Raw genomic sequence first — 12,500 nt, 5'->3', positions numbered from 1 at the left:
GCCTGTCATCTTCCTTGCGACTACTAAATTTGTGACCCTCAACCTACTATCAGGGATCCATACTCGTTTTTTATCAAAGTCCTCAGCCAAGCAAGTACATCTCATGACATACTTGCCTGGACAAATTTTGGGTTGCCTGGGCAAAAATGTGGTCGATAAAATTACTTGCAACTTGAGCATTCACATTTTTATTTTACACTCTCATCAGAAATTACGAATTTTGAATATGGAGTATTATGTTATTTGCACCATGGGAACCCGATTTACAGTGGTCCATATTTGCCACAGCAAAATATATGTGAATGTAGCTTACAAAGTTATGATTCAACAACTCCTGTCTAGTGTCTTCCTTTAATACCGTAAAGACTCGCAGATAAGCCGCACCTTTTTGCCAAAAAGTTGCGATCAAAATCGTAGGTGCGGCTTATCTGCGAGACCATTTGGGAAAGGTGCTCAGAAGTTCGGTGTCCAGTCTTCCATCGTCCGATATTATGCCTGGTTACACAGCTTTGCACAGTGCATGCAAGAAAACAACAAATTTATGCGCAAAATTCTATGGGAAAACTGCCTTGAATGGAGAAATACCTGTGAACAAATACCAGAATAATATCAATCATATGTCATAAGTGGTGGACATGATGTTTATTCTACTAAAGAGCTAAAATTACGGGTTAGACTTTAAAGTATTTTTCGATCCATTGACGACAGAACACTTCATGGTCTCGACTTTGGATTTCTTTTCATGAAAAACTTTTTTTCCAAAATTTGAGTTGCTAAACTCGGGGTGCGGCTTATCTGCGAGTGCGGCTTATCTGCGAGTCTTTACGGTATACTACCAAGATTTTGTGTTTTTCCTTGTTGTAAGCAGCAGGTTCTGCTCCACTTGTTTTCCTTTTTGCCAGTGGTGGCGAAACACCTTGTAGCTAATGCCACATTATGAGCTGAGATCATGAGTTACCCGTTATTGCTGAGGAGAGCTGCACATTTCCATTGGACAAAAAGTGATCAGAATGAAAGTACATTCTACATAGTAACATTATTTTCATGGCATTCATGAAAAGACATGTATTAAAACTGCACTCGTCGAAAGGATGACCTTTGGAGTTATTATATTTGTCTGGATAGGTTTTTAGTCGTCTGGGATGACTGGACTACTGCGAATGTGGATCCCTGTACTATACCGGAAACCAACAAGGACTTTATGCCCAAATTCTCTTGATTTACTGATGGAAACTGCATCTAGAACCAAAAGCTATGAATATTGTAAACGCATTTGGTTTGTTTGCCTCGAGACAGATCTTACAGGTCATAATCTTTTTGTCTGCATCATACGCAAGCCATGTGTAAATGCAACTGCCATGCACTCTGAAAAAACAGACTTTCTTTTTAATGAAACAGCAATTTGATCTTTGCTTGCTACATTGTCCTCTTCAACGTCCTCATCACCAGCGTTACAATGATCTACACTTTCTTAAATCCTTGGTACTTGAAGGCAAAGGAATTAATCTAGTTTGCTCATGTCACAACGAATAGCTCCGAGGGACAAATAACATGATCCTGCAAAAGCGAGGATGGCACAGTCGGAGGATGTTACAGTTGGTTAGTGCGCGGCCTTGGTGCAAGAGGTCCTGAGTTCGATTCCCGGTTTCGACTTCTTTCCGTTCTGTGTAGCTTAAAGAGCTTTAAATACCCGTAAAACAGAGCACTGATGGCGAGGGGGGAGTAAAATGAGTGCACCGTCGACCTCAGGTTTGTCAGTTGAATTACTGTTACGAGTTATCGACATTAAATATGGTTGCTTTTGCTTTACTCGTAATCATCTGTTACACAAAGTACCTACCTTATCCAATATATGGTGGTCAAGGTGTCGAAGTTGCGCTATGTTCATGTGAATGATCATGACAAGACAAAAGTCAATAAAATTGAAGGCTTTGATAAACTGTTTTCATTCGGTTGAGGAAGCAAAGAGCTGAAGTATTTGCTTGACCATTTAAAACCTGTTAACTTACTTCAGATCTAAAACTCTGTTTTGCTAGTAGCATCCTTGTGTGCCCAGGAGAGTGCATTTGCATGGCTATAATGCGCCATTTCTATTTTTCTTGCGGGAATCCTGCAAGGGCATGGCCTGGTGAGAACACTTTAAACCACTAAGGTCTTACAGTACTGTTCAAAGGTATATAAAAGTCATCAAAATGTGGAGTTCTCTTTATTGTGCATGATGGCCACATCTGAACACTGGGAATTTCAGGACTTTTTTCAATCCCCTGAGGATTTTTTTCAAGACTTTCGGTGGTCTCGGCCATATTATCTGGACCAGACTCTGCTGAACCAGGCTGGCATCTTTGCTCAACAGGAAGCTCTGCATGACTTGGTTCTTTTCGTGGACTGTTGTACTTCACGAACAACTTAGTATTTCTCTTAAATTGCAAACCAATACCATCTCTTTAGTTTACGGTCACTTGTTCCCCTTCCTTGTTTACCACTTTGAAAGGACTAGGAACTTCATTCCCAATCTCAACCGACTTTGTAACATTCCTTCTGTTGTCATCAGAATAAGGCTTGCCACTCAACCTGTTTGCTCAATCCGTATCTCACACTTCCTCACAGAGCAGGCCATAAAGAACTTGGACAATTCTACCTGCGAATCTCGCCCTTCCACTTGACAATTTAGAGACATTTCAACAGGGACTGGTTTTGATTCTCAACTTCACCATTTGCTTTTGGCCAGACATTGCACTTGCTAAAATTTGTCTGTCAGTAAGTTGTGTCTAAAATGTAGTGGGGTGCTCAGTCTTTTATTTAATGGTAGTTACTCAAAAATATCTTTTATCAAAAAAATTGAACCCTTATACTTCATGAACACATGATGAAAAAAGCAACCCTTTAACTGGTTTGTGTGGTTTAGGTTTGGCTGTATGAGTTAAGGTTCTGAGTGACAGTATTGTTGAATATTTTTACTCTAGCGCCAATTAGACAGTGAAAGTGGAAAGGTTTCTTCAAAGAAGGCTATGGAAAAGATAGAGATGTTACAAAACAAAAGGCAAGAGGTGAACAGAATAATTCCTTATTGCTATGTAGTGCATGTTGTTGATTAGAGCATAATTCACATTATTAATGTTTGAAAATGATGAAATATCTTTACTTTTATTGGCAATGACATATTCAGAATATAAACCTTGTTAATCCCATCTTTTGATGCTGTAAATTCACTTACAGCTGAGACAAAATATCAGTGACTTAGAGGACATGATGAACTTTGTTCACCAGGGAATGTTCATTCACCGATACAGGTATCATACATATTCATCAATATGCTCGCGAGTTTTTTTGCTCAAGTTGTGTTATATGAAACTTCATAAATTCTATGCCTCAGTTGTTCAAATGATTGATAATGCTATTTGTTGGATAAATGTTCGTAGGATAGATTCGTGCAAGTCGTTTGTCATTAAGGCTAAAGAAGTTCTCAGAGTTCTTTATTTGCCCACTGTCGTGGAGTATGATCGTAATCTCCGTTCAGGGAACAAAACTGTTTAACCAACTTTAGGCCGCACAGCTCTTCTTAATAACTTTGTTACTGTTAAATACCAATGCTAGATATGTTTGCTGTCTCTGACCTTTCCTGTAATTCAGGTTTATACCTGCTATTGGATACATTAAACGATTGATTGATTGATTTGATTGATTATTTCGCTATCTAGAGCAAGTTTCAATTGAGTGTCGTAAAACCAAAACCAAAGTAATTACTTTGGCCAATCAAAAAGGACGGAGACTCTGGCAAACCAATCAAAACTCGAAGTAATTACACATAGCCGACACAAAGCATGGGAAAATTTGCACGCGTGAGCCATGATTGGTTTTGGTTTCACTTCTGATTGGTTGAAAAAATGGTGCGAGAACTTTGAACCAATCACTGAGTGAAGTAATCATAAACCAAAGTAATTATCTAATTACTTTCGACACTCAATTGAAACCGCTCTAATGGATAGTGATTTATCCGGTGGATAGTGCTGTCCACCTTTTGAACAACTTGGGCCTGATGCAGTACTGCAAGCTGATTCCAAATGCTTCTATGCATTAAAAGATTTCTCTGGAAAGTTTTCATTAGTAGAAATGACTGTGGCTGCGACCATTGTTGCCAATTCTCATTTTCAGTAGTTTTTTGTTAATTTGCCCCATTGACACCTCAAACGCCCTAGGACGTCCCCAGTTGACGAGGAAAATCATCTGGCATCAGACAGAGTAAAATCTGTCAACTCTCACTACCAGGACTTAATGGGTTAACTGACGTTGTTGATGAGTAATATTAATGCTATTTTCAGGGATTGCAGACATGAAATCAGATCCCTTTGCATAGCAGAAATGGGTGAATGGATGAAGGAGTACAGGTGAGGTATATTTTTACAGAGAAGCTGTAAGCTTCTTTGCTCTGAAAATGAAGCAAATTAGGTCCTGTATTCTCAAGTACATGTACAGTGTACAATGAGAAGAAAGATGGGAATTTAAGAGTTTGGAATGACTGGATTTACTGTAAACTGAGAGTGTTTTGACAAAATTCCTCTAATCTTAATCTGCAGATAAATTCTTTGTTTTGGGATGTTTAATGGGCTCTCTTTAGGCGTGGCGTTGGAATAATTATTGTTTTATTAAAGCTAATATGGCCAACCACTCTGTCTTGCTCTGTAAACTCACTCAAGCACATTACTCTATGGAATGTCAAAGATTAAGTTAAATTGGAAAAGCAGGAAAAATCAAGAGGGAGGTTAGGAACAGGAACATCCTGATGCTGTTGATGAGCAAAGGTTCTTAATCCACCATCCATCACATTTATAGTACCATAAGGCCTCACTTGATTTCTGTGATATATATATAAATTATATATATAAATATACACACACGCTACTGAGGACAACATTCATTTACAATAAATACTACTCTGTTTATTCCAAACTCGGAATGGTCCCAAAAGAATGTTCTATAGGTTACAATGGAGATGAGCATGTTTAAGTTAAGGTACTTGAATGGGGGTCTATGGTAGTCTCTAGGATCACTGTTAGTGTACATGAATTGTATAGCAAAATGTTAAAATGGCATCATGGGGGCCTTTTCTCGAAAGTCCTGAAACTTTACGGGCCATTTTGCGGGTGTCACAGCTCCCTTTGTATCTCAAGAACAGAGAGAATTTAATTCGTCAAACCTCACAGTTATTTTTCTTTTTGTTGTACCTTGAAAACATGTTAAAAGATCGGGTTTCCAAAACAAGCGGTTGGCAATATCACAGATGGTTTTTCAGGCCCAAACAGTTTTCAGGACTTTCAAGAAACGGGCCCCTGGTTTAGTAAGTCAAGAACCTTCATAAGAGATTGATCAAATTTTGATTGCTTTTATTTTTAACTAAAACTAGTTACTTTGAACTAACGAACACTTTTAATGATGCTATTACATTTAATTTTCATTACTATGGTTAATTTTTGTAGTTATCTGATATTTTCAGCACATATTTTCTGAGTGATAAGTTCCTGAAATACATTGTTTGGAGTTTACATGATAAGGTACAGTAGTACGTTATTGTAGTGACCAGGCTCCAGTTGTTCAAACTATGGATAGCATTATCCATCTTTTAAACATCTGGGGCCAGATAAATTTTGCTACCTTGCAACCTTGTAACCCTCAAACTTACACTTTCTAAGTCATCAAGTTAGGTTTGCTTTTTTTCTGGATCTCAATGATTTAAAGCTATGCAAGAATACTTTCCTTTTGTGTTTCTTTTTTTCCTATTTAAAGAAACGGTTGTGCGGGTAGTACGCTGAACTCCTCGTATTGGTTCTAGGCCTAACCCTATCACCGTGTTGGTTCCTTATGCAAGAAACTGCTCCTCGCAAGCTAAATGCTTCTGGGAGTAAGTGTTCAGTGGACTAGCATGCCATCCAGGGGGGTAGTAACAATAATCTCATTAATGAATGTTACACACTTCATGCGTACAGAAACTAAGATAAGCTCAGCCATGCAAAACCCTAGTGGCTTGTGCGTGACTTTTGCCTTTTTTGTTCCTTTAATTGATTTAATTTAGATTGGTGAAGTGCGACTAAAAGCTGTCCTGGCTTTGAAAAGCCTTTATGAGGTTGAGGAGTTTTTGCCTAATTTGGAGTCTTTGACAGAGAGATGCAAGGTATACAGCCTCGTTACACCTAATGTTTCCATGTTGATACCTTTTTCTGTGTCTTACGTAAATTTTTTACCCTCTTAGGAAAGGCTTGTAGCTATGACACTAGACAAAGAAAATGAAGTAGCAGTTGAAGCAATCAAACTTGTTACATTACTCCTGAGGTAGGCTTACCAAGTGTCTTTGGTGCAAGAAGTCTGCAGTACTATTCATCAAACAGTGACATAACTGTCATACATGTATGTTCTTTTTTTTTTTTTTTGGACAGGATTGATAAGCTAGATGAAGATGAATGTCAGCAGGTGGAGTTTCTTGTGTTTTGTACAAGTCGGAATGTTGCAAGAGCAGCTGGTGAATTTCTGAAAGAGAGACTTGTAATGGCAGCAGATGAGGAAGTTAAGAAAGGAAGCAAGTCTAAACGGGGTGATTGTTGTCATGTTGTTTCAGTGTTTTAAGTCTGAAAAAAATTATAATGGTTTGTTCATTTCAACCTTTGTTTAGAAAAATTTTGTTAGGTTCACTCCTCACAATAATCTGGAACAATAAAATTTTAAGTAGAAAACTGATTAAAAACGAAATTAAACTCAGAAAAAAACTCAACTGCAGCAGGTATTTCTTAGTGTTTGTTTGATTACTTTTATTCGAGCAGCAACAGAACTCTATTCTCTGACACCAGTGATAATAAATCATGTTGCAAACTTGTCAAAGCTTGATTTCAACTGTAGAAAACGTGAAATAAAAGTCAGGAAGACCATCACAGTTAGGGTGTGTTCGATTGACCCTATTCCGGAATAAGAATACATGGAATGATGATTTAACATGGTATTTCTGGTGTTTTGAAGCAACAAGGATAATAAAGATATGTTTAAAATAGCATTGTAACAGGTGTTTGACAATTTTGATGTGAATCTCCGTAAAAACAAAGGATTTTTAACTTCCCTTCCATGTATTCCTATTCTGGAATACAGTCAATCGAACGCACCCTTAATTAGGTTAGCTACCTGAGAGCTGGCTTGATACCTCAGTTGGTAAATTAAGTGCAGTGCATTTTCCTGGTCATGGGTTCAAATCCTGTTTACTGTGATTTTCATAATTCTGCAGAATCTCATCTTCAAGTGCCAACGGCCATACTGCATTTTGGCTTCCATTAATCAAACTAAATCAATTGATGTGTGACATAACCTACCAAACAAAACCTTTGGTTCCCATGGTACATTCGTAACTCAACAACAATAGAAAGTGATGGAATAGGCACAGATCTTTTTACTGAAAAACCTCTTTGGAGGTGGAGTTGATTTTCCCAGCTATGTTTGAAAATTTGATTGGTGGAAGCCAAAACGCAGTTTGGCGCTTAGCCCTTGGTGAGATTCTGCAGAATTATGAAAACCGCAATTAGGCTGGATTTTTTTCAAACTTGCTTTCCTACATGTAACTGCGATGATCTGTGTGACTTTCATTTCATGATGAAGGTTTCATAATTTGCAGGAAAGAAAGCTGATCAAGAGGTCAAAGTGGTCCAGTTAAAGAAACTGATTGAGTTCTTTCTTGTCAGTGAGGTAAGTAAAACACTCATGTAATATTCTCTATTTTATGTAGGATGTGAAATAGAGAAAAGAATTAAGCTTTCACTTCATCTTAAAAAACTGTTTTTTTCATACAGGTTCACAATCATGCTGCATACCTAGTTGATAGCTTGTGGGAAACTATGGATATTTTAAAGGTAGGCTTTTGCTAAATTGTATTTTACAGGTATAATAGGGTTAAATACAATTTAACTTAGTTAACGACCAGGAGCAAGTTGCACAATTTGTCTGGCATGGCGTTGCGTTGCGTGGCATTAGCTTTAGGGTTTATCAGTATTTTGGGGGTTAGCCTGCAGCGTTTTTTAGCGTGTGCATGTGTTATTTGCATGTGGGGCTTTTCTGTGGCGTCTTCTGGCAGTTCTAGCAGTCAGAGGTTCTTTTGCATATTATGCGTGCACCTTGGCATGTCCTTGTGGTTCTGCTTGGCTCAGCGTTCGGTGTGTTGGCGCTCGGGTGCTTTGACTGGTGCTGGATTTGGGGTCTGGTGTGGCGGGCGGGGCTCGTGGCTGGGTTGCGGGTAGGGCAGGCTTATGGGGTGTTCCACCGACCTGGGTTTGGGTCGTTGGTACCAGTCCCCAGATGCTTGAGCACCCAACCTCCATTTGCGACACAGGCATTAACTCTGTTAGATTACTGTCATGTGTTTATGTGTAATGCCTCAGCTAAAAAATTCATGTTTGTAGTAATATTTTAATTATCAGGACTGGAAGTTGATGACTGACATGTTATTGGATAAGTCTGATAGACAAGGTAAATGAGCAAGTGTCTGTCTGAGCTACACAAACATGGTTTGGCTTTTAGAAATTCCTCTTTCCCTTTTTAGGGCACTTGTGTTAACAGTTTATGTTTTGTAAGTCTTCTATTTCTTGGTACACTGAATTGCTTGAGTTTGTTATCACCTTCTAGTGTTAAATGACAGTGAAGAAATGGCTCTTATTGACACCTTGGTGTCTGCATGCAAGCAAGCTGTCACTCGACAAGGTCCGCCAGGAAGAACAGTACGGAAAAGCAAAGAAAAGAAGGCATCTGTGGATGATAGGAAAAATCTCAGTGCTCATTTAATGCAGACAATTCCACGCTTGTTAAACAAGGTACAAACTGATATTTTTTGGGTGCCATGTCAGGGATGGCACCAGGACTTTTCAGTCTGGGTCCTGGTACCTGCATGTTCGGCCAAAATGGGGTCCGAAGCATTTTACGGGGGTCCCAAAATCTTGGTGACTCTCTGCAACAAAAAGAGTATCTTAGGAGAAAGAGAGAGTAACAAACTTACTAGTCTTGTTCTTTGGACAGTAATGAGTGCTGTTACTAGCGAGTTCTTTCCAGGTTACAAATCATAGATAGCTTATGGCCCAAATTCCTTGTTTGCAACCATCCAAACTCTTTCAGCCAATTTTAGCCAAAAAATCTTTATGTAAAAATGACTGTCTTCAACCTTTCTCAGTTCCTTTTCAAGAAGTGTGAGCACTTGTATTTCTCAATCGATAAACTATCAATGAGCAAACAAATGGTGGGAGCTCAATTAAGTTTCCCGGATGTATGGTCATCTCCACCAGTCTCCTTTGCATGGCGAAATTACTTCGTTTATTATTATTATGATGATGATGATTATTATTATATTATATTTTATTTTATTTTTTTATTTATTTATTTAGTATTTTTTTTTTGCATCTTGCCAAGACAACAATATACTGACAATGCAAAGCAAGTTGTGTGAGATATTTAAGTCAGTGTCTTGCGTCCTGGAACGCAGTAAAATTTTGATGATGCATTTTTTGGAATCTATTTGCGTACAAATGCACGATTTCTGCGTTAACACGATCCCTGCATGTTGTAATCAGTTTAACTTTACTAGCATGTCTGAAAGTATCAGTATTGACATTTATAGCTTATTTAAAAATTCACTGAAGGAAAACTAATTTATCATGTGAAAAATAATAAACATTTTTGTTCTTTTCATTTTGGGGTATTTCTCATTTTCAGTTCGGAACAGATGTTGAAAATGTTGTAAACCTAGTTTCAGTTGCACAGTACTTTGATTTGGAGGAATATGGACAAAGAAGGCTCGGAAAGGTTTGTAAATACAAACTGTGATTTGTATAACTGTTAATTCGTTATGTTAATCTAGAGCACTCAAATGTATTTTTTTTTCCAGCATCTTGATGAACTTCTGGTACAACTAACTGACATAGTTGAAAAGCATTCTGATACCAGTGTAAGTTCCCAGGCTTTCTTTTTTCCTTTTAAATTCTAGTATTTGAAGTGCAGGCTATAGACAAATGAGAGAAGTGAACCTCGCGCTTAGCTGGACAATTTATCATAGACTTTAATAGTAACATCCCCAATAGGCTTTTCAGAAACTATTTACAAATTAATGTGAAGAACTTAATAAAGAGTAAGAGAGTAGTAAAACATTCAAGTCTTAAAGAAATGACATACTAAATATATTATGCTAAAACTACAAACGTTTAGGTTACTTAAAAGTAAATTACAAAGTGCTCTGAGTATGAAGATATTCTTTTATAGATGCCTTGAACTTTCTAAGAGCAGGTCTCTTCTGCTATGCTTTATAAATTATTATCTAGTCTGTTCCAAATGCTTGTCACTCTAAAGACTAAAGTATGTTGGCCTGAAGCAGTTTTAAAAGAGTGTACATGAAGCGAATCACGCTTGAGAGTGAAGCCATCATGTATGTTGGAGGGTTTGCAAAATTTACTGCAGAGGTAGCTTGGGGCTAGACTGTGTAAACCTTTATAAGCCATTACCAAGTCTCTGAATAGTAGTAATTGTTTAACAGGAAGCCAGGTAAGCTGGCAAAGTAAAGGTGTTGCGTGGTCGTATTTCTTAGATTTGTAACTACTTTACAAGTGAATTTTTGGATTGATTGGATCTCTTAAGTGCCAGAGGTATTTGACCATGTAGAAGAGCAATAGAGCATTTTTTACTAGGGATCAAATAGAGAGTTTTTGAGTCGAAACTCACATTAACTCTGTTAATTTGACTTAACTTAGAAAAGCAGGGAGAGACTACTTTTGAAATGTGCACGTTATAAGTTAACTGTGGGTCAAGAATGACACCCAAGTCCTTGACTGTGGCAGCAGGCATTAAAAACTTGCCAAGAAAGGTCTCAATAGGAGTGGAACGTAATCCACTTATCAGTTGCCTGGTTGTTGTTTTCACAGCACCACCTTGCTATGTTGCGCAGGTGATCTTTGAGTTTCCGAATGGCCGAATCTATATCTGACAGGGGAAACGACAAGAACACTTTCGAGTCGTTGACTTATAAATGACTGCAGGCAGCATGTTTGAGTTGCATCGGTAGATCGTTCAAATAGATGCAAAACAATAGTGGCGAGAGTATAGCACCTTGGGGTACTCTGTGTGTAATTGGCAGAGGGTCAGATAGAGTAGAGGCTATTTGGGTAGACTGAGAGCTCTTGAACCAGTTAACAAAAGCAAGTGAGGCACCCACCGTAAGAAGTTTGTGAAGCTGTTTTAGATGGTCAATACTGTCAAAAGAATGCTTTAGAAAGATCCAATAGGACAATAGCAATAAGCCTCTTATCCATGGCTTCTAAGATGGAATCAGTGATGTAAATGTTTATGGTCTTGGTAGAGTGGAACTTTACAACGTTTCTGTTCTGGTGGGGGACAGCCACTTATTGTATAAGGTGAGTGACAAACTGCTCGAGGACAATAATTGTCCAAGAGCAGTTTGTTTCACAAACCTTTGAGACAACAGATAGGAGTGATAAAGGTCGATTGTTAGGTGCTTCTTCCTAATGGTCTCCTTCTTTGAGGGTAGCTATAATAATAAGCATTATAGTTCACCACTAAATTTTCCTTTGTCGTCATTGGTCAAAACTGATCACGTGGTACGATCTCGCGCGGGCACTATCTGTCAATAGAATGCCCTAGGGCGACTATCAGACGATAGTGCCCGCTCACTGCAAGTGGCTCATCAAAGACAGCTTTCTCCTACAGTTTTTTTTAAGTAAGATGAAAAGATTTATCGTCCCATGTCGATTTTAGTTAAAAGAGAGCAAGAGAAGTATTTTTTAGGCTGAAAACTGCAGTAAACTACTTTACTGTAAAACGTCAAGCGGGCGCAGAAGTTTCAAGATTCGAGGTTTCCTCTTTAGAAGTTTTCTTCTTTAGAAGTCAACAGTTGACATATAAAATTGTTTATACATGTATAGATGTAATATCATCTGAAGAGGATACAACAGAAAATACGTAACACCTAAGCGCTCCCTAGCAGTGAGAAATTTTGATAAATAAATTCTTGTCGTTTTCAGTTTTGAGGCATGGCGCTACAGGAAAATTTAGTGGTGAACAATAAAGACAATAGAGTGTTTATGTCTCGGAACTATCGGTCTGATAGTTGCCCCTTGGAAATTTGATGTTCTTAAAACTAGCATATTTGCCCTCGAAGCTTCGCTTCTCGGGCAAATATTTGTTTTAAGAACATCAAATTTCCGCGGGGCAACTATCAGCCGATTGTTCCTCGACAGAAACACTCTATTGTTTAAATAGTATTATAAAATTATGACTAGCTCCGTAAGCAGGCAAGATGAACCAAATCCCGCACTTTGATTGGCAACCAGAGCAGGCAAGATGGAGCAATATTGCCCGCTCTGGATTTCTCACTTGGTCCCGCAAGATCAAAGATCTCTTTTTTGTGGTGTTTTATCCCAATCATATAATAAATCCTTCATTGACCAAGCTTGTTTGGTCAAGGTGGCTGGATATTGGCC

The 12,500-nt window shown here is 38.2% G+C and overlaps 1 protein-coding gene across 2 annotated transcripts in view; it reads left to right on the top strand.

Annotated features, from left to right (window-relative positions):
- Positions 1 to 12,500, top strand: part of LOC138028533 (cohesin subunit SA-1-like) — a 53,812-nt gene that overhangs the window by 23,235 nt on the left and 18,077 nt on the right. For both annotated transcript variants that reach the window (XM_068876118.1, XM_068876119.1), the window contains 13 exons: positions 2,964 to 3,047; positions 3,217 to 3,290; positions 4,320 to 4,385; positions 5,492 to 5,549; positions 6,068 to 6,166; positions 6,245 to 6,324; positions 6,429 to 6,583; positions 7,646 to 7,716; positions 7,821 to 7,880; positions 8,445 to 8,493; positions 8,650 to 8,834; positions 9,727 to 9,816; positions 9,899 to 9,958. In XM_068876118.1, coding sequence (XP_068732219.1) covers positions 2,964 to 3,047; positions 3,217 to 3,290; positions 4,320 to 4,385; positions 5,492 to 5,549; positions 6,068 to 6,166; positions 6,245 to 6,324; positions 6,429 to 6,583; positions 7,646 to 7,716; positions 7,821 to 7,880; positions 8,445 to 8,493; positions 8,650 to 8,834; positions 9,727 to 9,816; positions 9,899 to 9,958 — 1,131 coding nt within the window. The remainder of the gene's footprint in view (positions 1 to 2,963; positions 3,048 to 3,216; positions 3,291 to 4,319; positions 4,386 to 5,491; positions 5,550 to 6,067; positions 6,167 to 6,244; positions 6,325 to 6,428; positions 6,584 to 7,645; positions 7,717 to 7,820; positions 7,881 to 8,444; positions 8,494 to 8,649; positions 8,835 to 9,726; positions 9,817 to 9,898; positions 9,959 to 12,500) is intronic.

This window comes from Montipora capricornis, chromosome 13 (assembly GCF_036669925.1).
Source record: "Montipora capricornis isolate CH-2021 chromosome 13, ASM3666992v2, whole genome shotgun sequence".
Lineage (NCBI taxonomy): Eukaryota > Metazoa > Cnidaria > Anthozoa > Scleractinia > Acroporidae > Montipora > Montipora capricornis.
Note: the sequence above shows the minus strand (reverse complement) of the source record. Positions and strands in the feature narration are given on the sequence as shown.